Below are 27,104 nucleotides of genomic sequence, written 5' to 3'. Positions count from 1 at the left end.
CACCAACCTGTCTCTATCCGTATTGACGTCACCCAACTCTCTTACCCACTCCTCCCACTGCCTCCAACAAGCAGAATAAGCACTCCACGTCGTGCGCGCCAAAGACCTTTGTACCAGTTGTTCTACGGGACCGAGACCAGATCCCAAAGATGTTCCAGACAAGCCAAATCGGGACGTTCCGCTCCCGGTGCCAATTGCCGAAACCGGTCCCACTGCGAGCGAGAAAGAGCATCAGCGATACAATTCCGTACTCCCGGCACATGCACCGCCACCACCCACGCGTTCAACGACAAACACACCAACACTAAATGTCGCAACAATTGAACTACCGGAGGAGAGGACGCCATGATGTTATTAATGGCCAGCACCACCCCCATGTTGTCGCAGTAAAAACGAACCTTCTTATCCCTGAGCCTGTCCCCCCAAATGGTCGCCGCCACCACGATGGGGAACAGCTCGAGCAGGGCCAGATTCCGCGTGAGTCCACTGGACACCCAACTAGCCGGCCATTGACCTGCGCACCACGGACCTCCCCCGTAAGCCCCAAAACCGCCCGCCCCAGCCGCATCCGTAAAAATATTCAAATCACTCGTATCCTGCGCTGGGGCCATCCACAGCGAGCGACCATTGTACTGGCCCAAGAAGTCATCCCAAACCTGAAGATCAGCTCGGTGCTCCTCCTTGAGCCGCACAAAATGATGCGGCGCATGCACTCCCACCGTTGCCGCCGCCAACCGTCTACCAAACACCCTCCCCATTGGCATAATCCGGCAGGCGAAATTCAACTTCCCCAGCAGCGACTGAAGCTCCCGCAGCGTCATTTCCTTCAGTCTACAAGCCCGCCGTACCTCCAGCCTCAAAGCACCCAGCTTATCCGCAGGGAGACGACACTCCATTGCCACCGAATCTATTTCAATTCCCAAAAAACAAATCGTCGCTACCGGGCCCTCCGTTTTTTCTGGCGCCAAAGGGATCCCAAAATCCCTCGCCACCTTCTGTAGCGCATAAAGCAAACTACCGCAAACCGGCGAACCCCCCGGCCCAACGCACAAGAAATCATCTAAGTAATGGATCAACGAGTCGACCCCGGATACTCCCCTCGTTACCCACTCCACGAAGCTACTAAACGCCTCGAAGTATGCACAAGAAAGGGAACACCCCATCGGAAGGCACCGATCCACGTAAAAAGCCCCATTCCAAAAACAGCCCAACAGCCGTTGGCTTTCTGGATGAACTGGCAACAACCTGAACGCCGCCTCGATGTCGGTTTTTGCTAGCAGCGCGCCCGGACCCGCAGCCCGCACCAAACCCACCGCCTTATCGAATGAGGTATAAACTACGGAGCACAACTCGTGATCTATCCCGTCATTTACCGACGAACCCTTGGGATACGATAAGTGTTGAATTAAACGAAATTTTCCGGGCTCGCGCTTAGGAACAATACCCAACGGGGACACAACTAAATCTTTTACTGGCGAATCAACAAAAGGCCCCGACATGCGACCCAACGAAACTTCTTTTAACAATTTGTCCGACACGACCTTGGCATGCAAGTAAGCCGATTTTAAATTCCTCCGCGTAACCGGAACCTCATAAGGAGGCGGAGGAATAACGAAACCAACACAAAACCCCTCGTAAAGCAACTTAGCCGCCGCCCTATCCGGATACTCATTTAGATAAGGGGCCATCTTTTCCACCCTCACCGGTGACACCCCCTTGACCAGCCGCGGAGGACTGGTTCCCTGACCTCTTTTTTCGCATACATTTTGCCGCCCCGTGTGATGCTCCATTACACTCGGAATACACGTGCTTGAACTTGCACGTGGCCCCGAACTTACACTGGCCTTCATTAAATTGCCAGCAAAACCCCGCCTTTCCCCCGCCGCCTTGTCCAACCTGACTAGACTGGCCTCCTTGGCCGGCGCTCCCGGGAAAGGACTGCCTAACCGGAGCCGTAACCCGTAACCAGAGAGCAATATCCTTCTGGTCCGACCGAATCGCCGGCCGAACTGCTTTCCGCTGACGGAATTGCTCATCGTATCGCAGCCACGCCTGACCCCCATACGCCCTATGAGCCTCCCCAATGGCATCAAAATAACAAAACAACGCCGAACAATTTTCCGGCGCCTTTTCCCCTATCACACTGGCTAATATGGCGAACGCCTGCGACCAATTAACGAACGTCTGCGGGATAAGCCTATACCGCCGCCGTTCCTCCTCGTCCTTTTTACTCTCGTCCCGCTTGCTCTTATCTAAATTAAATTTAGCAAGCGGCAAGAGAGAAAAAATCTCAACATATTCGTCCTTCCAGATCCGCTCACGCACCTCCTGCTTTAAATGCGCCCCCAACGGACCTTCGAAACAAACATACACCTCCCCACGAGCACGATCATCAATACGCACCCGATCGCCATCTTTTTGCGCCTCGGTCTGTACCGACACCGCGACCGCCTCTCTAACCGCCGTCACGGGCCGCGCTTGTAACAATCCCACATCCCTGGGACCCTCCCAAACTACCGCCGGGGACACTTCCGTGACTACCGGCGCCACCGCCCTATCTAGGCGCCCGACCAGCTCTCTCAAGCAACCCACTAAATCTGCCAGACCCGCGCCATCACGCCCGCCCGCGCCACTACCGGCCACCGATGCGACGCTAGCAACCCCCCCGCCGACACCCGACATAAAAATCACTGGATATGACAATTATGGAGTTATACACTCACCGGGCTGCACAGGCGCTGTGTTCCCGTCAGCCGGACGATCCTGACCTCGACGATACGCGTCCAGTTCACCTTCCTCCAGCTCCTCTCTCGCAGACGACTGGCCATCCCACCGACATCTTTGGAACGGAGATGATGAAGCGCTGACCGATGGGCCGGCAACCTGCCGCCCGACCGCTGGAACCCAGACTTCCGACCGGACCTGTTGCCTCGACGTCGCTGTAGATCTAGGCGTCCGTCTTGATGATCCTGAAGAAGCCTGCCCCCTGGCCGGAACATCACCAGGAACATTGTCCTCCGAATCTTCCATCCGATGGGGGAGGGGTGACAGGGAGCCCGGCCTGCGACTCCCTGCATACCGCCGGACCCCGTCGCGGCTTGGGATTCCTGCCAGGACGCAGGGCCTGGGAAGGGGCGGTCCTCCCAGCTGCCTGGCCTGCAGCGTCCGTGATCGGGCTCCCTCTGCGACGCCGTGTCCGCGGGACTGCCTCAGGACTGAGGCGCTCTGGAGGTCGGGACCGCCGGGAGGGACGGGTCGACCCGGCCTGAGTCGCCGTCACCCCCGGCAACGCTCTCTGCCTGCTCCGATCAGGAGCGGTTGTTGCCGACTCCCCCCCCCGCCGCCATAGTAAGGCTAGGAAGGGGGCCGGGGGAGGGGAGCCTGTCCTCTGCAACAGACCCCGAACGCCGGGCCTGACGTGGCGAAACGGCGTCCGGGATCCTAGTTAATGCAGCCACGGTCTCCTCCAGCCATCCGGGACCGTGGTGCACAGCAGCGGCGCGCAGCCGCTCTAATAATAATTCCTCCGACATAGTGAGTAGCGCGGGCAACGGGGAGCTTGTCTCTCCCTGTGTTACTTCTCCCGCTGCTTCCGGCTCAATGCCGAAAACAGCGGGAAGCTCAGGAACGGCCCCCTGACTCCTCCTTGTCCCTCCTCCACCTCCTCCTAACTCTCCCTCCAACTCTCCCTTAACTATTAACCCTTTCCCTACCAGGGAGGTCATGGAGGCTTCCCCATAAGCCCTGCAGGCTGCGTCCAGCCTCTTCTTGAACAGTCTAGAATTTTTAGGCTAGGTTAATTTTACCAGTGAGAGATAGATTATATAAAAAAAAATAAAAAAAATAACATTGTCAAAATTATATATATTTATTTGCATTGTGCACAGAGAAATAAGTATTTGATCCCCTACCAACCATTAAGCGTTCAGCCTCTTCCAGACCAGTTACGTGCTCCAAATCAACTTGGTGCCTGCATTATAGACAGCTCTTACATGGTCACCTGTATAAAAGACTCCTGTCCACAGACTCAATTAATCAGTCTGACTCTAACCTCTACAACATGGGCAAGACCAAAGAGCTTTCTAAGGATGTCAGGCACAAGATCATAGACCTGCACAAGGCTGGAATAGGCTACAAAACCATAAGTAAGACGCTGGGTGAGAAGGAGACAACTGTTGGTGCAATAGTAAGAAAATGGAAGACATAAAAAATGACTGTCAATCGACATCGATCTGGGGCTCCATGCAAAATCTCACCTCGTGGGGTATCCTTGATCCTGAGGAAGGTGAGAGCTCAGCTGAAAACTACACGGGGGAACTTGTTAATGATCTCAAGGCAGCTGGGACCACAGTCACCAAGAAAACCATTGGTAACACATTACGCCGTAATGGATTAAAATCCTGCAGTGCCCGCAAGGTCCCCCTGCTAAAGAAGGCACATGTACAGGCCCGTCTGAAGTTTGCAAATGAACATCTGGATGCTTCTGAGAGTGATTGGGAGAAGGTGCTGTGGACAGATGAAACTAAAATTGAGCTCTTTGGCATTAACTCAACTCGCCGTTTTTGGAGGAAGAGAAATGCTGCCTATGACCCAAAGAACACCGTCCCCACTGTCAAGCATGGAGGTGGAAACATTATGTTTTGGGGGTGTTTCTCTGCTAAGGGCACAGGACTACTTCACCGCATCAATGGGAGAATGGATGGAGCCATGTACCGTCAAATCCTGAGTGACAACCTCCTTCCCTCCACCAGGACATTAAAAATGGCTCGTGGCTGGGTCTTCCAGCACAACAATTACCCAAAACATACAGCCATGGCAACAAAGGAGTGGCTCAAAAAGAAGCACATTAAGGTCATGGAGTGGCCTAGCCAGTCTCCAGACCTTAATCCCATCGAAAACTTATGGAGGGAGCTGAAGATCCGAGTTGCCAAGCGACAGCCTCGAAATCTTAATGATTTACAGATGATCTGCAAAGAGGAGTGGGCCAAAATTCCATCTAACATGTGTGCAAACCTCATCATCAACTACTAAAAACGTCTGACTTCTGTGTGTGCCAACAAGGGTTTTGCCACCAAGTATTAAGTCTTGTTTGCCAAAGGGATCAAATACTTATTTCTCTGTGCAAAATGCAAATACATATATATAATTTTGACAATGTTATTTTTTTTATTTTTTTTTATATAATCTATCTCTCACTGGTAAAATTAACCTAGCCTAAAAATTCTAGACTGTTCATGTCTTTGACAGTGGGCAAACTTACAAAATCAGCAAGGGATCAAATACTTATTTCCTTCACTGTATATATATATATGAGACAGCATATCTATAGCAATACGACCCTATAGCTATGGATAGCTTCCTACCCTAGTAATGCTAGCCTGCTGCTGCTGTGTTGTATCTGGCTGGTTATAAAAATGGGGGAACCCCACATCGTGCTGTCCATTTATTTATAAAAATAATTTAGTGGGGTCCCCCCCATTTTTCATAACCAGCAAGATACAACACAGCAGCAGCCTAGCATTACCAGGGTGGGAAGGGCCACTGTTTTTGGCCTTTCCCAGCCTAATAATACCAGCCTGCGGCTGCCCTAGTGCCTGACCGTCACTACAGATGGTCAGGTACTGGATCGTACCCGGCTCTTCCTGGCACCCCTGGTGGCGGTGGGTACCGGAGTAATAATAGGGGTTAGTGTTAGCCTTCTCCCCGACTAACACTAAGCCCCACTTTAGTAATGGATACTGTCAATCAGTCAGTGGCTATTAGTAAGGTGGCAGCGATAAAGTTTAAAAAAAATACAAAGATATGGAAAAAATTGATTTATTGAAATAAACCCCCCACACAAACCCCATTAACCATTTTATTGAGAATAAAAAAGGCGTCATCGAAGTAGTCCTCAAAATCCGACGTAGTCCAATGAACGAACCTGTAAAAAAAACATAACAAAAACATTAGCAAGGGCCTATTCACATCACTTCTGCCCTTCCGTTGAGGGGTTCCATCGGGTTAACCCCGCAACAGAAAGTCAAACTGAAACCTCAGCTTCAGTTACCCTCACCAACCATCTCCATGGTGACAGAAACGCTGCTAAAGCCCTTTGTCACCGCTGTGGCAGGGTTCCGTTGTTTTGCTTGTCGACTGCGCTATTGATTCCGCCAAAACAATGGAACCCATTGACAACGGTGACAAACGGAAACCATTAGCAAAGTTTCCATCACCATTGAGATCAATGGTGCTGCAAACGGAAGCTAAGGTTTCCGTTTGCCTTTCTGTTGAGGTTAACCCAACGAAACCCCTCAACGGAAGGGCAGCAGTGATGTGAAGAGGGCCTTAGATACAGGGCCCATGTGCATGTGTGATACTGTTTGTTGGACCCTTTATCTAAGCCTAAGGTAGGCTTAGATACAGGGTCCAGCAGACAGTAATCTCATACAGTATTAGGTTACTGTCTGCTGGGGCCCTGTATGTAAGCCTACCACATGATAGGCTTTAAAGGGGTTGTCAATTCTCTAAACATTGATGGCCTATTCTCAGGATAAGCCATCAATAGCTGATGGGTCGGGGTCCGACTCCCGGGACCCCGACAAACAGCTGTTTTTTAGGGGGTGCGACCGCTCGTACGAGCGCTGCTTCCCCTTCATTTCCCTTACTTGCTCAAACTGTGAATCGCTGACACGTCCGTGTCGGCGATTCAGTGTGAGAAAGTGACCGGAATGAAAGGGAAGTAGCGCTCATACGAGCGGCTGCACCCCCTTCAAAACAGCTGATTGGCGGGGGTCCCGCGTGTCGGACCCCGACCCATCAGCTTCAGCAAGACAGTAATATTAAACTTACCCTCCTCTTCAGCCGCAGCGGAGGTCCTCACTCCATCAAGTGTCGGGATGATGTGCGCAGCGCATAGCATCGTGACGTTATGCGCTGCGCACAGCGCTGTGACATCAGAACCTCTGCTGCGCTCCGGTAAGGGGGAGGGTAAGTACTGTCAGTTACTATAGTAATAGGGGCCCGTGTAGTTTATTACATAGGCCCCAGTTACTATAGTAACTTTTCATTGATGTGGTGCGGGGGGCCTCTGCGACCCCTGCAGTTGCATATGTTGGGGCTATAGGTTTAGTGTATATGTCGGGGAACAGTGGCGTAACTACCGCCGTAGCAGCGGTAGCGGCTGCTACGGGGCCCGCGGCATGAGGGGGCCCGTGTCGCCCACTGACACGGGCCCCCACCATGGCCGCAGGCTCCGCTAGCAGCCGCTATGGCTGCTACAGCGGGACGCCACTGAACACTATGGCAGAGCAGGGAGGTATCTCCCCGCTCTGCCATTAAACAAAAGACATGTATCCCCTATCGACAGGACAGGGGATACATGTGTGATCGCTGGCATTGATAGGGAAAACGGGGGACTGAAAGTCTCCTGAAGTTCTCCATCACAAACCTCTGACTTCCGGCGTCTGTGTCGACAGCTCCGTAGAAATGAATGGAGCGCCGGTCGCGCTTGTGCGCATGCGTGACCAGCGCTCCTTTCATTTTTATTGAGCTGCCGACACAGACGCCGGAAGTCGGCTGTATGGCGTTCCCTGCAGGGGGGCGCTGTATGGCGTTCCCTGCAGGGGGGCGCTGTATGGCGTTCCCTGCAGGAGGGGCGCTGTATGGCAGACATACAGATAACGCCTGTAGATAACGCCATACAGCCCCCTCTGTAGATAACGCCATACAGCCCCCTCTGTAGATAGCGCCATACAGCCCCCTCTGTAGATAACGCCATACAAACCCCCTGTAGATAACGCCACACAGCCCCCCCTGTAGATAACGCCACACAGTCCCCCCTGTAGATAACGCCATACACCCCCCCTGTAGATAACGCCATACAGTCCCCCTCTGTAGATAACGCCATACAGTCTACAGTGGGTTCTGTATGGCGTTATCTACAGGGGGGCTGTATGGCGTTCTCTACAGGGGGATGTATGGCGTTATCTACAGGGGGGGCTGTAAAAAAGGCACTATCTACAGGGGGGGTGGTTGTGTGAGACCCAGGGGAGGGGGGGGGCCCCAGTCAAAAGTTTGCTATGGGGCCCAGTCTTTTTTACGCCCCTGTCGGGGAACACAGCCTTACATATTAATAAAATGTAAATAAATAATGTCTCCAACCCTTTTATATTTTGACATTTGAGCAGCGTTATCAGGTGAATTGGGATGAATGTAAGGGACATTATTTGAATCTGTATGACCATAAAGATTACATATAATTCTTTTGGATATTTTTTATATCATTAAAGGGTAAGTTGTTTTTTTTTTTTTTTTTTAAACTTTGTTTATTGGTTTTCCAGTTTTTTTTTCCATCCAGAATGTTAAACAGCACATACAAGGTGGAATATACATTAACATTTATACAGAAATTATAACAGAAAATTTCCAGAATTACAAAGGAACAATTCTCATAAACCAGCAAAGTTGTACTGAATAATACATATAAATATCCTATATATCTACCCATATCCGTTCTAACATATCTTTGAAAAAATGTTAGTGCTTGTCGGAAGATGTGCAGGGATTAGCCCAAACTCTCAGGACTAACTAGACATTTGATTTTGAAGGTTGTGTCCGTTACCCAGGCAGGGCATATATCCGCCTGGATCTTTAATAAATTTCAGCCAGGGAAGTCATATTCTGTAGTATTTGCCCATATTCCTATGTGAAAGGTAACTCAGTTCTTCTAATCTGGACATCTGTGCAACTTTACTTAACCAGTGTGTGATAGATGGAGGTGTTTCCTTTCTCCAATATAACGGGATCATAGCTTTTGCTGCTAGTACTAAGTGTGGCCACAGGACCCCTCTGGGACTATGTGTGGAGGATTCAGATTGTAAATTCAGAAGCAAAAAGGGGATCGATAGTGATAGAGCCAATAGGCAAATAAGTTTCAGGATGCGTTCAACTTCTCTCCAATAAGGTTGTATGAGTGTGCACGTCCACCAAATGTGTGTGTAAGTGCCAAGTTGTTGGTTACACCTCCAACATATTGGAGATATCGCATGTTCTATGCGGTGAAGTAGTTCCGGAGTTTTGTACCACCTGCTCACCAATTTATAGGAGGTTTCTTGCAGGTTAATGCATCTAGAAGGGCCACAGGTAAACCTATAAATTTGTTGGATTTCAGTTTGCGTAAACTTAACATTTAACTCTTTCTCCCAAGAAGCAATATATGGCAAGGAAATCTCTGCATCCATAGATACAATTTTTTTTATATATAAAGGAGATGGATTTAGATATTGGGGTAGACGAGGACAACAAAGACTCAAACCATGTCAGAGGCCTAGTAATATAGCCCTGTTTAAGTAGAAAAGTGTAATTTGAGAACATTTGCATATAATCCAAGTAGTTTAGTCACATGTGCGTAAACTTTGTTCTCAAAAACTCCAATGAAGGAAAGTCACCGTTATGCACAATATCTCCCAGAGCCATGTCCTTCAAGTCCGTACTTAATAAGGGATGGGCATTACCACTCACAACTCTAAGACCTAACAAATTGCCCAAGGTTATCAAAGGCGACAGAGTAGGGCAGATATCCGCCTTTAAGGATAATTTTTTCCAAACAGTCAGCGTCGCTTTTGTAAGCAAATTAGTAGGTACCACTTTTGGACCGGACAATACAGAACGTAACAGAGTTTGAGTTAAAGATCTCTCACACATTTCCTCTTCTACAGAAACATAGAGTTTGGAGCGTGATGCCCCATACCAATCCATAATTTTATTCAGCTGAATAGCCTGGTAAAAAGCTTGTGTGTCTGTGAAATTGAGACCTCCTAACACCTTTGGCCTAGTCAGAGTGCTATGCACCAACCTATGTCCTTTCTTGTTCCAAACGAAACTCAATAGTTTATTATTGATGATATGGAAATAATGTTGCGGGATAAAAATAGGCATGGTCTGTAACAAGTAAGTTAATTTGGGAATGATCAACATTTTTAGAAAGCTGCACCTACCCATCCTGGAGATATACGGGATATTCCAGTTTGTCAGCGTACTTTCTATTTGAGACATTAGAGGCTTATAATTAAGAAGAAACCAAGAGTCTGGGGAAGAAGAAATCTGCAGACCCAAATATTTAATAGATTGTGATGACCACTTAAATGGAGACGAGAACTGGGCCTTCGCCACCGCCTCTCTAGAACATGTTATATTAAGCGCCACACATTTATCAGGATTAATTTTAAAGTTGGAGATTTCCTCAAAACTGGCAAACATATCAGCCAAGGTGGGGAGGGATTCATGCGGGTTTGAGGTTAATATCAAGAGGTCATCAGCGAAAGCCACGGTCAGATGTACTTGTCCACCCACCTCAACCCCCTGAATCTGCGGGCTTTGACAAATATGCTGAATCAATGTTTCAATTGTTAAAACAAATAAAAGAGGCGACAGCGGACATCCTTGCCTCGTGACATTCGTGATCATGAATCAAGAGGATAAAGTACCATTCACTCAAACCCTCACTAAGGGGCATGTGTATAGAGCCATAATTTGGGCAATAAGAAATTCCGGCAGGCCAAACTTCCGGAGTTTTCTAACCATAAAAGTCCAAACTACACGATAAAACACTTTCTCAGAGTCTGTGGATAACAAAGCCAAAGGGAATTTGCGTTTATGTGCCAATTGGATCAGATGAAGTACCCTCAAAGTGTTGTCTCTGCCCTCCCTCTTAGCCACAAAACCCACCTGTTCAGGGTTAATCAGATCTGGTAACAGCAGTTTTAGTCTATTATCTAAGATCTTAGCATAGATCTTAGTGTCTACATTTAACAGCGAGTTAGGTCTATAACTGCCACATAGATTCGGATCCTTATCAACCTTAGGGATTATAGAGATGTGCGCTTCCAACGTCTGACGGGTAAAACCACTACCTTCAGATAATGAGTTAAATGTAGACAGCATATGTGGCAAAAGCAGGTCTCGGAAAGTTTTATAGTATATCGCCGGGAGGCCATCGGGGCCTGGGCTCTTACCCAATGGCATATCTTTCAAAGCAGTTTCCAATTCAGGCAGAAAGAAGGGCCTAGGCAACACTTCCTTCTGGCGGTCACCAAGAGAAGGCAATTTCAAGTTCTGTAAGAAAGTATCAATCACATCACTCCGCCGTGCAAACTGTTCCCCAGACTCTTTTGCCCTAATTCCATACAAAGTCTCATAATATGACTTAAACTGTTGTGCAATAATGTCAGTATCTGAGGTATCTATCCCACAGTCAGTCTTAAGGGTTTTAATATAAGCTTGATCTTGCAGTTTTTTAGCCATTAGAGCCATGAGCTTTGATCCCCTATTGCCATTAATATACATAGCATGCTTGGAATTTAGGTAAGCTTTAGAGGCTCTAAGGTTTAGTATCTGTTTGAGGTGTTCCCGTTGTGTAGTCAATTCATTCTGCATCTGAGGACTGTTTGTGTTGGCCTTCAAGTTGTAATGACGGGGTAAGGAGACAGACAGGTGAGCCCTAATCTACCCACCACTCAGTCCCTGCCTACTTGCACGGCCCGTCCTAGGCGACGCCGTACAACTGGGCGACGGTCCCTACACTCAATAAGTGCACGACAGACAAACAGACAAGGGTACACAGAAGCTAAGGGAAATGGGGCAGTTACTCACGGCAACACCGTGATCAACAAGAGTAGTGAACGAGCCGAGTCAAACCAGGAGTGTACGAGGTACCAAACGCAGAGCAGGAGCATAGTCAGTAAAGCCAGGGTCAATTTGAAGCAGAGGTCAATAGTACTAGCAGGAACAGCAGAGCCAGGAAACAAGACAGAATCACAGGCAAAGGAAGAGCAGGAAATGAAGGTATAAATAGACCAAGGGCGGGAGCTAGCTCCGTATGGCAAGGCCGTGATAGGTTCTCCCACTCCTCAGCCTACCAGCTTGAGTGGTAGCAGATCGAGTAACTCTATCAGACCTAGGAGCAGATGCAGACTGAATAAACCACGGGCGTCGACACAGAAGCTGCGTCTGGCAGATCCTTTACAGTACCCCCCTTTTTATGAGGGGCCACTGGACCCCTCCTAGGTGGACCTGGCTTATTGGGGAACCGAAGATGGAACCTCCTGAGCAATACCCCATCGTGAACATCCCGGGCGGGTACCCAAGTCCTCTCCTCAGGCCCGTATCCTCTCCAATGGACCAGGTACTGGAGGGAACTTTGCACCATCCTGCTGTCCACAATCTTGGCCACCTCGAATTCTACCCCTTCAGGGGTGAGAACAGGGACCGGAGGTTTCCTCGAGGTAGCCATGGACGGGGAGCAGCGTTTCAGGAGGGAGGCATGAAACACGTAGTGTATTTGAAAAGACGGGGGTAACTCCAGCCGGAAGGAGACAGGGTTAAGGACCTCAATGAACTTGTACGGCCCTATATACCGGGGAGCAAATTTTTTGGATGGAACTTTAAGACGCAAATTTTTTGAAGACAGCCACACCAGATCCCTGACCACAAACAAGGGGTTAGCAGAACGTCTTCTATCTGCCTGAGTCTTTTGTATGCTCTGGGACACCTCTAGGTTCTTCTGAACCTGGGCCCAGACTGTGCACAGTTCCCGATGAACTACATCTACCTCGGGCTTGTTGGAACCACCAGGTGAAATGGAGGAGAACCGTGGATTAAACCCAAAATTACAGAAAAAGGGAGAGACCCCTGACAAGTTACTGACCCGGTTATTAAGGGAAAATTCAGCAGGGGAATTAAGGAGACCCAATCATATTGACAGTCAGAGATAAAACACCTTAAATATTGTTCTAGAGACTGATTAGTCTTCTCAATTTGGCCATTAGTTTCAGGATGGAAGGCCAAGGAGAAGGACAGATCAATCTCCAACTTTTTACAGAAAGCTCTCCAAAACAATGAAACAAATTGTACCCCTCTGTCAGAAACAATATTGACAGGAACCCCATGGAGACGCAGGATGTGTTTGACAAACAAGGTAGCTAACTTCTTGGCATTTGGTCGTTTCTTGAGGGGCACAAAGTGCCACATCTTACTGAAGCGGTCTACTACAACCCACACCACCAACTTGCCTTGAGATGGAGGCAGATCGGTGATAAAATCCATGGAGATATGGGTCCAAGGTCTCTGTGGAATGGGCAAAGAACATAGTATGCCCACTGGTCGGGACCTGGTTGTCTTGGACCTAGCACAAATTTCACAAGCGGCGACGTAGGCCTTAACGTCTTTAGGCAACCCAGGCCACCAATAGTTTCTAGCAATGAGGTGCTTGGTACCCAGGATGCCTGAATGGCCAGATAGTACAGAGTCATGATTTTCCTTGAGTACCCTTAGCCGGAATTGTAAAGGAACAAACAGCTTGTTCTCAGGAAGGTTCCTGGGAGCTGAACCTTGATCAGCCGCAATTTCGGAGACTAAGTCAGAATCAACAGAGGATATAATTATACCTGGGGGCAAAACACAAGCAGGATCTTCCTCCCAAGGAGGGCTGGCCATGAAGCTATGCGGCAGTTCATCAGCTTTAATATTTTTAGACCCAGCCCTATAGGTGACCACAAAGTTGAATCTAGTAAAAACAACACCCATTGAGCTTGTCTCGGGTTTAGCCTCTGGGCAGATGCTAGGAAAACCAGATTCTTGTGGTCGGTAAGGACCGTTACCTGGTGCCTAGCCCCCTCCAAGAAGTGGCGCCACTCTTCAAATGCCCATTTAATGGCTAAGAGTTTGCGGTTGCCCACGTCATAGTTACTCTCAGTGGGCGAGAACTTTCTGGAGAAGTAGGCACAGGGACGAAGATGGGTGAGGGACCTGGTACCCTGGGACAAGACAGCACCCACTCCCACCTCGGAGGCGTCAACCTCCACGATGAATGGCTCCATTTGGTTAGGCTGAATCAGCACTAGGGCAGAGATAAATCACTTCTTAAGGATCTCAAAACCCTGGACCGCCTCCGGAGGCCAGTGGAGGAGATCAGCACCTTTGAGAGTGAGATCCGTAAGAGGCTTAGCGATGACCGAGAAGTTAGCAATAAATCTCCTGTAATAATTAGCAAACCCCAGGAAGCACTGTAACGCCTTCAGGGAGGCAGGTTGGACCCATTCAGCCACAGCCTAAACCTTGGCAGGGTCCATGCGGAATTCATTAGGAGTGAAGATTTGACCCAAAAATGCTATCTCCTGCACCCCAAACACACATTTTTTGGATTTAGCAAAGAGTTTGTTTTCCCGAAGGGCCTGGAGCACCTTCCTGACATGCTCAATGTGGGAGGACCTGTCATTGGAAAACACAAGTATGTCATCAAGGTACACTACAAGAAATACCCCCAGGTAGTCTCTTAAAGTCTCATTTATGAAATTCTGGAAGACCGCAGGAGCATTACACAACCCAAAGGGCATGACGTGGTATTCGAAATGACCTTCGGGCATGTTAAACGCAGTCTTCCACTCATCCCCTTCTCTGATTCGGATAAGTTATAAGCCCCCCGAAGATCAAACTTAGAGAACCATTGGGCCCCCTGAACCTGATTGAAGAGATCAGGAATCAAAGGAAGGGGATACTGGTTCCTTACAGTGACCTTATTCAAGTTACGGTAATCGATGCACGGCCTAAGACCACCATCCTTCTTCCCTACGAAGAAGCCAGCACCTACCGGAGAAGTAGAGGGGCGAATGTAACCCTTGGCCAGGCTTTCCTGGCTATATTCTCTCATGGCCTCACGTTCAGGACAAGAGAGATTAAATATCCTACCCTTAGGGAATTTAGCTCCTGGAACCAAATCTATTGCACAATCGTATTCTCTATGAGGAGGTAACACTTCGGAGGCCTTTTTAGAAAAAACATCAGCGAAGTCCTGAATAAACTCAGGTAGGGTGTTCACCTCCTCAGGGAGAGAAATAAAATTAACAGACGTCATGCATTCATTACCCCATTTGGTAAGATCCCCAGTATTCCAGTTAAATGCGGGATTATGCATCTGCAACCAGGGAAGGCCTAAAACCAAATCGGACGATAATCCCTGCATCACCAGTACAGAGCACTGCTCCAAATGAATGGAGCCAACAATGAGTTCAAAAACAGGGGTATGCTGCATAAAATAACCATTAGCAAGTGGAGTAGAGTCGATACCCATTACCGGGACAGGTTTAGGCAAATCAATCAATGGCATAGCTAGAGACATAGCAAATTCCACAGACATAATATTAGCAGAAGACCCTGAATCCACGAAGGCACTGCCGGTGGCAGACCTACCCTCAAAAGAGACCTAAAAGGTAAGCAAGATCTTATTAGGTTTCATATTTACGGGAAATACCTGTGCGCCCAAGCCACCTCCCCGATGGTCACTTAGGCGCGGAAGTTTTCCGGCTGCTTATTTTTACGCCTAGGACAGTTGTTCACTTGATGCTTGTCATCCCCACAGTAGAAGCAGAGACCATTCTTCCTGCCGAGCTCTCTACGTTGTTGGGGAGACACGGAGGCCTTGAATTGCATTGGTTCATCCGAGATTCCCGTGGAAGAACGAAGCAACGGAACCACGGGAGCCATCATGGGGGAGCCAGAAGAGAAAACACAAAAACATTCAAGTCGTCGTTCCCTGAGACGTCGGTCAAGACGTACCGCTAAAGCCATAACCTGATCTAGAGAGTCAGAAGAGGGATAGCTAACTAATAGGTCTTTCAGGGCGTTCGACAGACCCAATCTAAACTGGCACCTCAAGGCAGGGTCATTCCACCGAGAAGCTACGCACCACTTCCTAAAATCAGAACAGTACTCCACAATGGGTCTCTTACCCTGACGTAAGGTCACCAGCTGACTCTCGGCAAAGGCAGTCTTGTCAGTCTCGTAATAGATGAGCCCGAGAGCAGAAAAAAAAGGTCAACAGATGAAAGTTCAGGGGCGTCAGGAGCCAAGGAGAAGGCCCATTCTTGGGGGCCATCCTCGAGCCGGGACATAATTATACCCACTCGCTGGCTCTCAGAACCTGAGGAGTGGGGTCTTAATCGGAAATAGAGCCTACAACTCTCCCAAAAGGAGAAAAAAGTCTTCCGGTCCCCTGAGAACCGGTCAGGAACCTTTTGGTGGGGTTCAAGAGGTGAGGTGGAGGGCACTACCTGGTTAGCATCACGCTGGTTGCACCTCTGAGCCAGGGCTTTTGACCTGTAGGGAGAGACCCTGCATTTGCTGAGCCAGGGTCTCAAGGGGGTCAATAGTTGTGTAGGAACCAGGGTAGAAAAGGTATATGGGCCTGTGATTATGTAATGTCGGGGTAAGGAGACAGACAGGTGAGCCCTAATCTACCCACCACTCAGTCCCTGCCTACTTGCACGGCCCGTCCTATGCGACGGCGTACAACTGGGCGACGGTCCCTACGCTCAATAAGTGCACGACAGACAAACAGACAAGGGTACACAGAAGCTAAGGGAAATGGGGCAGTTGCCCACAGCAACACCGTGAGCAACAAGAGTAGTGAACGAGCCGAGTCAAACCAGGAGTGTACGAGGTACCAAACGCAGAGCAGGAGTATAGTCAGTAAAGCCAGGGTCAATTTGAAGCAGAGGTCAATAGTACTAGCAGGAACAGCAGAGCCAGGAAACAAGACAGAATCACAGGCAAAGGAAGATCAGGAAATGAAGGTATAAATAGACCGAGGGCGGGAGCTAGCTCCGTCTGGCCAGGCTGTGATAGGTTTTCCAGCCTGAGTGGTAGCAGATCGAGTCACTCTATCAGACCTAGGAGCAGATGCAGACTGATTAACCACGGGCGTCGACACAGAAGCTGTGTCTGGCAGATCCTTTACACAAGTATTAAGATCTTCCTCATGGTGTCATCAACCTCTTGCCTGTGAGCTTTTTTAGCATGAGAAATGAACTCGCCCCTGATTAGTGCTTTATGCGCCTCCCAAGTGATGGGCATAGAGACAGCATCATCTATGTTCTCCTCAAAGTATTTACATAAACTACCAGATATTTTCTGCGTATGGGCAGATGATTTCAACAACGTTTCATTTAACCGCCAAGTATATGACTTCCTGGGGAGAGATGTGACAATGAAGTCCATCACTACTGGTGCGTGATCGGACACAACAATCTGCCCTATAGCTATTGTGGACACCATAGGGAGCTGTGAGGCCCTAACAAACAAGACGTTGATAGGACTGGTGGGGTGCAGAGAAGTGGGTGTAATCCCTACCCGTTGGGAAAATGACCTCCAGACATCCCGCATCTGTAGGTCTGAAAGTGTTTTATGTAGTAATCTAAGGCTCCTGTAAGATTGCTGTGAGCAGCCTTTTGACTAATCTAAAGAAGGTTCCAGAGTGACATTTAGATCCCCACCTAAAATGCAGACCCCTGCCTGAAATAATTTCAAGTGTTGCAAGGTGGCAACCAACCACTTAACTTGTTGGCTGTTCGGAGCATATATGCCTGCAATCATAACTGGAGTATTTGCAATTAAACCCTTGACAAATGTAAATCTGCCCTCTGGGTCAGATAGTCGAGAAATATACATAAAAGGTACAGACTTCTTGATGGCTATAGACACACCACATTTTTTTAACGCAGGATGTTGCGAGTGATACCATTTGTTAAAATATGTAGAGGATAACTGAGGCATCTTCCCTTTTACAAAATGTGTTTTTTGTAAGATAGCAATATCCATGCTGTGAGATCTTAAAATCTGAAGAAGTCTGGATCTCTTAGTAGGGGAGTTCATCCCCTCCACATTCCATGTAGCAACGTGTATTTCAGACATGTTTAGTAGGAAAATCAAAAAGCTAAAGACAATAATAAGAGAAATTTGTGAAATACAAGATATGTCAACAAACTTCTAGAAGTACAATAGTCAACCTATGCAATTAAAGCACAGTGTGCGATAAGCCAAGAGAGGAGATTGTGGGATGTATAGTATATTCAGAACAATCAAAGTTACAGTTAATGATCTTACATAGTGCAATAGCCTGTATCTTACCAGACACAGTAAAACTCCTGAGAAACAGTAAGGATTAACATACAAACGAACGTCCTCTGCTAAAGACTCATAGACAACTTCAGGGAGTCCCATGTGGGTCAGCTTCCGAAGGAGTAGAGAGCCTTTTACGACTATTGTTCCCCCGTGCCAAAACCCATGGAGTAATTCTGGGAAGATTCGGAAGTGATGCTACGTCCACTATTTAAAGCCAAGACAAAGGCCATTGAGGGTCCATTCCAAGTTCGTCATATAAAGATGTTTGGTCATCAGGACATTTAATGGTTTTCATTGAGCCATTGATTCCAAAAGCAATCCCAAAGGGAAATAACCAGCGATATTGAATACCTTTTGCTCTCAGAGCTTCTGTTAGCAGTTTAAGCTGTCATCGCTAATTCAGAGTAACTGGAGAAATATCTTGGAAGATCGTATAGACATAGCCATTATGGGATAGTGTATGAGACTCTCTAGCTTTCCGAAGAATTAAATCCTGATGTGTGGAATTTAATAGCCGGCAAATTACATCTCGAGGGGGGTCCCCCTCCTTCTGTTTCGGTCTCAAAGCCCTATGTGCACTTTCTACCACTAATGTTTCAGCATGGTCATTAGCCAACAATAATTTTAACATACTGGATACAGTCATTGGAATATCGTAAGGTACAACCAACTCCGGAATACCTTTCAGCCTCAGATTGTTTCTCCGTCCCCTGTTATCCTGGTCTTCCACATAAGAAAGAAGGCTGTTTAAATGAATCTGACAATTGTCCATGGGGGTAGTTGTAGCTGTGCTATGGTTCAGCAATATGGCTTGAGTCTCCTCTAGCACCTCGACTCTATTATGCATTTGCCGCACTTCTTGTTTGAAATCCACGAGCTCCTTCAGTACCGGTTTAAGAGCATTTTCGATTATTTTTTGCATCGCTGCATTTGATATGTTTATGGAGCTAGCGCCTCTAGGAGCCTCTTCCTCAGAACTATCCCCAGATGAGTCCATCAGATCAGGTTGTTGAGAAGTAGCCTGCACATTTTTATGAACATCTTTCTTCGATGTAGGGGACCTCTTATGTAGAAATGTATCCATATCCGATTGACCTTTTTTCTTTTGTTTGGGGTTATCCCAATTCTCAGTTTTATGGCCTTTGACCATGACTATGCACTGATCAATGTAGAAAATATTTAAAGACAGACGTCCTGTGTTCCTCAAAAAATCTCTCCCCTCTCAGTCCATCCGTTTATATTGGCACCATTCAGCAAACAGTCCCAAGCAAACAAAAATTGGGCCACAGAGCCCAGTTAATACAGTATTGAGTTGAATGCAGTAGAGGCTTGAAGAGTCCTCTGTAAAAATTTGAGCTAAGCCCAGCAAACACTTAGGCTGGGTTCACATGACCTATTTTCAGACGTAAACGAGGTGTATTATGCCTCGTTTTACGTCTGAAAATAGGGCTACAATACGTCGGCAAACATCTGCCCATTCATTTGAATGGGTTTGCCGACGTACTGTGCAGACAACCTGTCATTTATGCGTTGTCGTTTGACAGCTGTCAAACGACGACGCTTAAAAATACAGCCTCGTCAAAAGAAGTGCAGGACACTTCTTTCAGACGTAATTTGAGCCGTTCTTCATTGAACTCAATGAAGCACAGCTCAAAATTTACGGCTGTCAGAGAAGCCTCGCAAAATGCGAGGAGGAGCATTTACGTCTGAAACGAGGCAGCTGTTTTCTCCTAAAAACAGTCTGTCTTTTCAGACGTAAATGCCTGCTATCGTGTGCACATAACCTTAGTGTACACACAGTCACTCAAAACAGGATTGCTGCTTCAAATAAGCCGACGCAGGGTCTTTATGTCCACACTTACTGCTCTACCAATGCATGTGAGACCAAATCCAGTCCGCGGTCTCGGTTCTCCAACAGGCCTTAGCAGTAGGACTGCAAATGTATGTGCAGCAAGCACTCACAACAAGTACCATGTGTACTCACGTCCCAGCAGCGCTTCCAAATAGCACAGGAGTGCATCTTCCAACGGCTGAAAGATCGTCTGAAAGACGAGGCTGGACGGCAGCGCGGAGGGCTTAAGGGGAAGCTTCCATGACTGCCATAGGAGGGAGAAGGAGCCAATAGGAGAGGAGATAGTTGGTGGGGGAAACGAGGAGACATATAGGGGAGGGGAAAGGGGGGAGGTATCTGTTCCTCCCGCTGTTTTCGACATTGAGCTGGAAGCAGCGGGAGGAACAACAGGTAGAAATTTAGCTGAGAGAGAACATGGTGAGAGAGCTTGCCGGTCACTTAACTCCCACTGCAGTAGTAGTATGTCTTCCCCGGCCGCATTGCTCGCGCAGCTGCAGGCTGCAGCGGTGTTCCATGATCCGGGCTGGCTGGAGGAAACAGTTGCAGCGCTAGCCCGGATCCCTCAGGCAGGCCCATCGCGCTCTGTGTCGGCAGCCGGCACAGAGGCGCCCCCTTCCCCCGCCCTCCTCGCAGGCGTTAGCAATATAGCAGCAGGGGGAGAGATGATCCCTGCGGCCCCTGCTCCAATAAAGCAGAGGGCGTCGTCGGGAGCAGTGGCTCAGGCCCGGTCACCCCGCCGCTCCCGGCGGTCCCGTCCACCAGAGCGTCTGAGCCCAGATATGGCCCCGCAGGCCCGGCGTCGCAGGGGGAGCCCTTCTAAGGACGCTGCAGGCCAGGTTGCTGGGACGGGCACCTCCTCGCCTGCGTCCTGGCAGGAATCCCCAGCCGCGACGGGGCTCGGCGGCTAACAGGGAGTCGCAGGCCGAGCTCCCTATCACACCCCCGCTTTCAGCCGCAGTATGCCGGGTGCAGTTCACGGCCGCCCCGCATGGTGATGTGCCGGCCAGGGGGCAGGCTTCCTCGAGATCATCGGGGAGGACGACAAGATCAACGACGACGTCGAGGCAACAAGTCCGGTCGGAGGTTTGGGTCCCTACGGTCGGGCGGCAGGTGGCCGGCCCCTCGGTCAGCATATCGGGGTCCCCATGTCGGAGATGTCGGTGTGAGCACCAGTCGGCAGCAAGAGAGGATCTAGAAGATGGAGAGCTGGATGAGACGCAGCGCGGTCAGGATTTTCCGGCTGGTGGGAATACAGCGCCTGGGCAGCCCGGTGAGTGTGTAACTCCTATGTTACCGTATCCAGCAATTTTCATGTTGGGTTTTGAGGGTGGGGCAGCGAGCGCGGCGGTTGCGGCTGTCGATAGTGGCGTTGTCGGGCGCGATGGCTTATCGGATTTGGTGGGTTGTTTGAGTTAGTTGGGCGCTTAGATAGGGCAGCGGCCCCTGTAGTTCCTGCGGTGTCCCTGGCGGTGGTATGGGAAGGTCATCGTGATGTATTGCCGCGGTCCGTGGGTAGTAATGTTTCGGGGGTGTCAAGAGAAGCAGTAGCAGTGTCGGTACAAACTGAGGCGCAGAAGGATGGGGATAGAATTAGGCTGGATGATCGTGCTCGGGGCGAGGTTTATGTCTGTTTTGAGGGTCCGTTAGGGGCTCACCTGAAGCAGGAGGGGAGGGACCGGATTTGGAAGGATGAATACTCTTCTGCCGCTTGCAAAGTTCAACTTGGATAAAGGCAAGCGGGATGAGAGTAAAAAAGAAGAAGAACGCCGGCGGTATAGGCTTATTCCGCAGACGTTCGTTAACTGGTCGCAAGCTTTTGCTATTTTGGCGAGCGTGATCGGAGAAAAGGCGCCGGAAAATTGCTCGGCGTTCTGTTATTTCGATGCCATCGGGGAGGCTTATAGGGCGTACGGGGGCCATGCGTGGTTGCGGTATGATGAGCAATTTCGCCAGCGAAAAGCGGTACGGCCGGCGATTCGGTGGGATCAAAAAGATATTGCGCTGTGGTTAGGGGTTACGGCCCCGATTAAGCAGTCCTTTCCCGGGAGCATTGGCCAAGGAGGTCAGTCCGGACAGGGTTCCGGTTCAAAACTTGGGTTCTGCTGGCAGTTCAATGATGGCCAGTGTAAGTTCGGGGCCTCATGCAAATTTAAACATGTCTGTTCGGAGTGTAACGGCTCCTCTCATGGGGCTGCAAAATGTATGCGGAAAGGGAAGCGGTCAGGTCCTCAGTCCTCCTCCGTTGGCCAAGGGGCGGTCACCGGTGAGGGTGGAAAGAATGGCACCGTATCTAACTGAATATCCGGATAGGGTTGCAGCCAAGTTAATTTTTGGGGGGTTTTCGTTTGGTTTTGTTATTCCCCCTCCTCCGTATGAGGTCCCGGTTACACGGCGTAACCTTAAGTCGGCTTATATGCACTCGGCGGTTGTTTCTGAAAAGCTGTTGAAAGAAGTTTCGCTGGGGCGCATGGCCGGTCCTTTTGTCGAGCCGCCTATTGTAAATTTAGTTGTATCCCCCTTGGGAATTGTGCCGAAGCGGGAGCCCCATAAATTCCGTTTGATTCACCATTTGTCCTTTCCCAGGGGAGCGTCGGTAAATGATGGGATAGATCACGATTTATGCTCGGTGGTTTACACGTCATTTGATAAAGCGGTGGCGTTGGTGCGAGGGGCGGGACCCGGGGCGTTGTTGGCGAAGATAGACATTGAGGCGGCTTTTCGTTTGCTGCCGGTACATCCGGAGAGCCAACGGCTGTTGGGTTGCTTCTGGAACGGGGGGTTCTATGTCGATAGGTGTCTTCCAATGGGGTGTTCTATTTCATGCGCATACTTTGAGGCTTTTAGTAGCTTCGTGGAATGGGTGATGAAGGGTGTAGCTGGGGTGGACTCATTGATACATTATCTGGATGACTTTTTGTGTGTCGGCCCTAGCGGTTCCCCTGCTTGTGGTAACCTATTGTATTGCTTGCAGAAGGTTGCGTCGGATTTTGGAATTCCGTTGGCGCCAGGTAAAACTGAGGGCCCAGTCTCCACCATCTGTTTTTTAGGGATCGCAATTGATTCGTTCGCAATGGAGTGCAGGCTGCCTGAGGATAAATTACTACCCTTGCGGCATGAAGTGAGGCGGGCCTGCCGACTGAAGAAGATCACTTTGCGCGAACTCCAGTCGCTGCTGGGAAAGTTGAATTTTGCCTGTAGGATTATGCCAATGGCATTTAGTAGGCGGTTCGCGGCAGCGACGGCGGGTATCAGGGCTTCCCATCATTTTGTGAGGCTTGGGTTGGAACACAAGGCAGATCTGCAGGTATGGGATGAGTTCCTTGGGCAGTATAATGGTAAATCGTTGTGGATGTCCCCGGTGCAAGAAATGAGCGATGTGGAGTTGTTTACTGACGCGGCGGGGTCCGGTGGTTTTGGCGCATATGCGGGGGGTCAATGGTGTGCGGGGAACTGGCCGGACAGCTGGGTGGTCAATGTGCTTACGCGAAATCTGGCCCTGCTCGAGCTGTTTCCCATCGTGGTAGCAGCGACCATTTGGGGGGACAGGCTCAGGGATAAAAAGGTTTGTTTCCACTGTGATAAAATGGGGGTGGTGTTAGCAATTAACAACTTATCAGCATCGTCTCCACCTGTGGCTCAGTTGTTGTGTCACCTAGTGTTATTGTGCTTGTCGCTAAACGCGTGGGTAGTGGCGGTGCATGTGCCAGGGGTGTCCAACTGTATTGCTGATGCTCTTTCTCACTCGCAGTGGGATCGTTTTCGTCAATTGGCACCGGGAGCGGATGCGTCCGGCTTGGCTTGCCCGGAGCATCTCTGGGAGCTGGTTTCGGTCCCGTGGAAGGGTTGATTGAAAGGTCACTGGCTAGGGCGACTTGGAACACTTATTCGGCTTGTTGGCAGCAATGGGAGGATTGGGTAAGAGTATTGGGCAACGTCTGCACGGAACAAGACAGGTTGGTAGCATTGTTGTACTGGTTGGGTGATGCGTGGGAGGCCGGGTTTTCGCTGGCTAAGGTGACTCGTTTCGTTGCTGGTTTGGCGTTCGGTTTAAAATTATGGGGTTTCCAGGATGTATCCAAGCATTTTCTAGTAAGGCAAGCTTTGAAAGGTTTGCGTAGAGGCAGGGCCGAAGCAGATCCGAGGCGACCCGTGTCTTTTGCCCTCCTTGGTTCACTGGGCGCATCGCTGGGGGCTGTTTGTAATTCACCTTATGAGGTAGATTTGTTTCGGTTGGCTTTTTCCCTCGCGTTTTTTGGAGCACTCCGAATTGGGGAGTTGGTCTCCCCTAGTAAGGCTAAGGCTGGGGGGTTGCGACAGGCGGATGTGGATCTTTACGGGAATAGACTCGAGTTGTTGGTGCGGCGGTCCAAGACTGATCAGTTGGGCCGTGGTAAGCGGATAGTGTTGTTTGCTCTCCCGGAGTCGACGATGTGTCCGGTCGCTTGCATGGTTGCGTTCAAGCCACTTGGCGAGGTGCCGGAGGCGCCATTGCTCCGCCATGAGAATGACGCGTTTCTGTCTGAGTATCAATTTGATGCAATATTCAAAAAATGCTTGGCTGTGGTTGGTGTGGGGGACGGGTGTTACTCGTCTCACTCGTTCAGAATTGGCGCGGCTACAGAAGCTGGGCGTTGGGGGTTGGATGACGAGGGTGTGCGTCGCATTGGCCACTGGGAGTCTAATAGGTTTAGGACTTATGTTCGCCCTCATTTGTTATGAGTTGTACGTTGTTTCTTATGGCTTTTCTTTGAGTTTCTTGTCCTTTCATTTCAGATCATCGCCCATGTTTAGTCTGGCTGTTAGGACATTCTTTTGTGCACTGGGAGGCACTGCGGCCGGACGTGCGCCCGGATGGCCGCCAGCTTCGCATTCCGCATCGGGATGAGGTGTTACATTGGTTGGGATTTCGAGGTATGTTATGGAGCCGGGTATTGGCCGAGTTTCAAACATATGCTCGTCTGGATAGAGTCCCGGAGGTTTTGGTGTTGCATGTTGGGGGGAACGATCTAGGGGTACGCCCCTTTCGTGAGCTAGTGCGGGATATAAAGCACAATTTGTTGTGTCTGTGTTGCGTCTTTGGTGATTGTTTGGTCGGACATAGTTCCAAGGAAGTTTTGGCGCCTGGCAAGGTCGGTGGAGAGGGTCAATAAGGCCCGCATTAAGGTGAATCGGGCGGTGTCACGATTCGTTGCCAAGAACGGGGGCATTTGTGTTCGACACAAGGATCTGGAGTCCGGGGTTGGAAATTATTGGCGTAGTGATGGGGTGCATTTGACCGAGGTTGGAATTGATCTGTGGAGCTTGGCCTTAGCAGAAGGAATTGAGAGGGCGGTTGTGGTATGGAGGAACTCACAGGCTTAAGGCAGTCAAGGCCTGTTTCGCTGTGGCGGGGGGAGTCCTTGAGGTTGGTCAGTACAAATTGGTGGGGGGGTCGCATCGGGGGTATACGTCCCCCAAAAAGGTATATCATTTGAAGACTTCATAGGGTTTTATCCCTTTGAAGTGGTCTTCTGGTGGTTGGAGCCATCTGCAGAGGTGAGCGGTGCCTCCGAGCTGGTTTACGGCTGGAGGTAAAGAGTTGGTGGTGGTTTGCAGATGGCTAACTTAAAAAAAATCCGGTTTTAAAATGGCTTCAAGGACTTCCCCTGCTCTGTTAAAGTATTAAAAATGTTGATTGTTAATTTTGATTCTGACCCATGTTGGGTCATGTGAATTAGAGGAGGAATTCTCCGGTCGAATTCCAAAAGGAGTTAGCCGAATGTTTCGGATTAAATTGCATTTAAAATATTGTAAATAAATAAACGGCTGCTGTGGCCATTTCATATCCAACCTCGGTTGTCACGTGTCGTTATTGGGTGGTGGGCCGAATAAGGGGTGAATAGGAGTAAAAGGTTTTAAATAGCACATGACTCTACTTAGGCCAGTCATGACTGCTATCACCACTCCTCTGATGCACGGGAAGTTAAATCCAGGCCACGGTTTTGCGTCTCTCACAGGCCGCAGCAGCAAAATCGTGGCTTCAACGTACCATCCGGCGGCTGCGATGTGCTTCTGAAGCTACCCGCAGGTAAGTACACGGGAGGGAGAGCGTGAGGAGAGGGAGCAGGCTAGCAGAAGAGTTCTCCTCGTGACAATGCCGGCCGCGATGTCGGGGCCAATCTCGTGTCTCACACCAGTTGCCGCTGACAGGGGAAATGTCACCTCTGCCAACTCCAGACGTCTCTGCGCTGTTGTATTGCAGGATCTGGGTAAGTTCCAAACTTCTAATCAGCAGGATTATGGTGGATACTTGCAATCACTGGGAGAGCTCTCTTCCTACACGTCCATCTTGTTCAGCGCGCTAGCCAGGGTAAGTTGTTTTTGACTCTTAAAATAACCTATTGGAAAAAAATATTTTTAATGGAGAGGGATCATACATGCACAGCCATTTCTACAATAAAAAGGACTGTCAGCGCCAGATCCCCATTAATTTGGCACTTGTCACATTCATAAACGTTTTGATGCATGTCCTTATTGATGCATGTCCTTATAGTATCCTTATAGTATGCCTTTGTATCTGTGATGCACATTTATAATGCTAAGGAAAAAATAGCTGCTTCTTCTATCTATACAGGTTTGAGTTTACAGAAGAAAGAAAACTGCACAACTGGAATGGGCTTAGAATATCCCAGTGGATATGTCATGGAGGAAATCTGGTACCCCAAATCATGCACAATGCAAACCTATCACAATATGGAGGAAATGAACACATGCATGAAGGGGAAGTTCTTTTACATGTTTGGGGATTCGACAATGCTTCAGTGGATTAGATACTTTGAAAATAAGTTAAAAAGTAAGTGTTAAACACTAGACCTCAATGTAGACAAACAACATATAAACTGATCTAACATTGTAATTGTAAGGGTATGTTCACACGCAAACTCAAAAACGTCTATAAATACGGAGCTGTTTTCAAGGGAAAATCGCTCCTGATTTTCAGACGTTTTTTAAGCCACTCACGGTTTTTACGGACGTTTTTGGAGCTACAAAAACATCCCAAGAAGTGACCTGCACTTCTTTTTCGTGACCTGCACTTCTTTCCGTAAAAAAAACGGCCCATCGGAACAGAACGCCGTTTTTCCCATTGAAATCAATGCGCAGATGTTTGGAGGCGTTCTACTTCCGATTTTTCGGGCGTTTACGGCCTGAAAAATCGGCCGAAAATAGGCCATGTGAAAATATCCTTACAGTTTTTTTTCTATGAAAGCAGCAGCAAAGATGATGTGGAGCATTTTCTTCATATACTTGATAAATCTAGTCTTCTTTCCTTTAGTACTAA

At 49.0% G+C, this 27,104-nt stretch overlaps 1 protein-coding gene across 2 annotated transcripts in view; it reads left to right on the top strand.

The window, feature by feature from the left end:
* The window catches only part of LOC142661482 (NXPE family member 1-like), a 233,560-nt gene that overhangs the window by 188,363 nt on the left and 18,093 nt on the right, over positions 1-27,104 (top strand). For both annotated transcript variants that reach the window (XM_075838884.1, XM_075838883.1), the window contains one exon: positions 26,400-26,618. In XM_075838884.1, coding sequence (XP_075694999.1) covers positions 26,400-26,618 — 219 coding nt within the window. The remainder of the gene's footprint in view (positions 1-26,399; positions 26,619-27,104) is intronic.

Source organism: Rhinoderma darwinii, chromosome 10 (assembly GCF_050947455.1).
Source record: "Rhinoderma darwinii isolate aRhiDar2 chromosome 10, aRhiDar2.hap1, whole genome shotgun sequence".
Classification (NCBI taxonomy): domain Eukaryota; kingdom Metazoa; phylum Chordata; class Amphibia; order Anura; family Rhinodermatidae; genus Rhinoderma; species Rhinoderma darwinii.
This window is presented reverse-complemented; position numbering and strand designations above follow the sequence as displayed.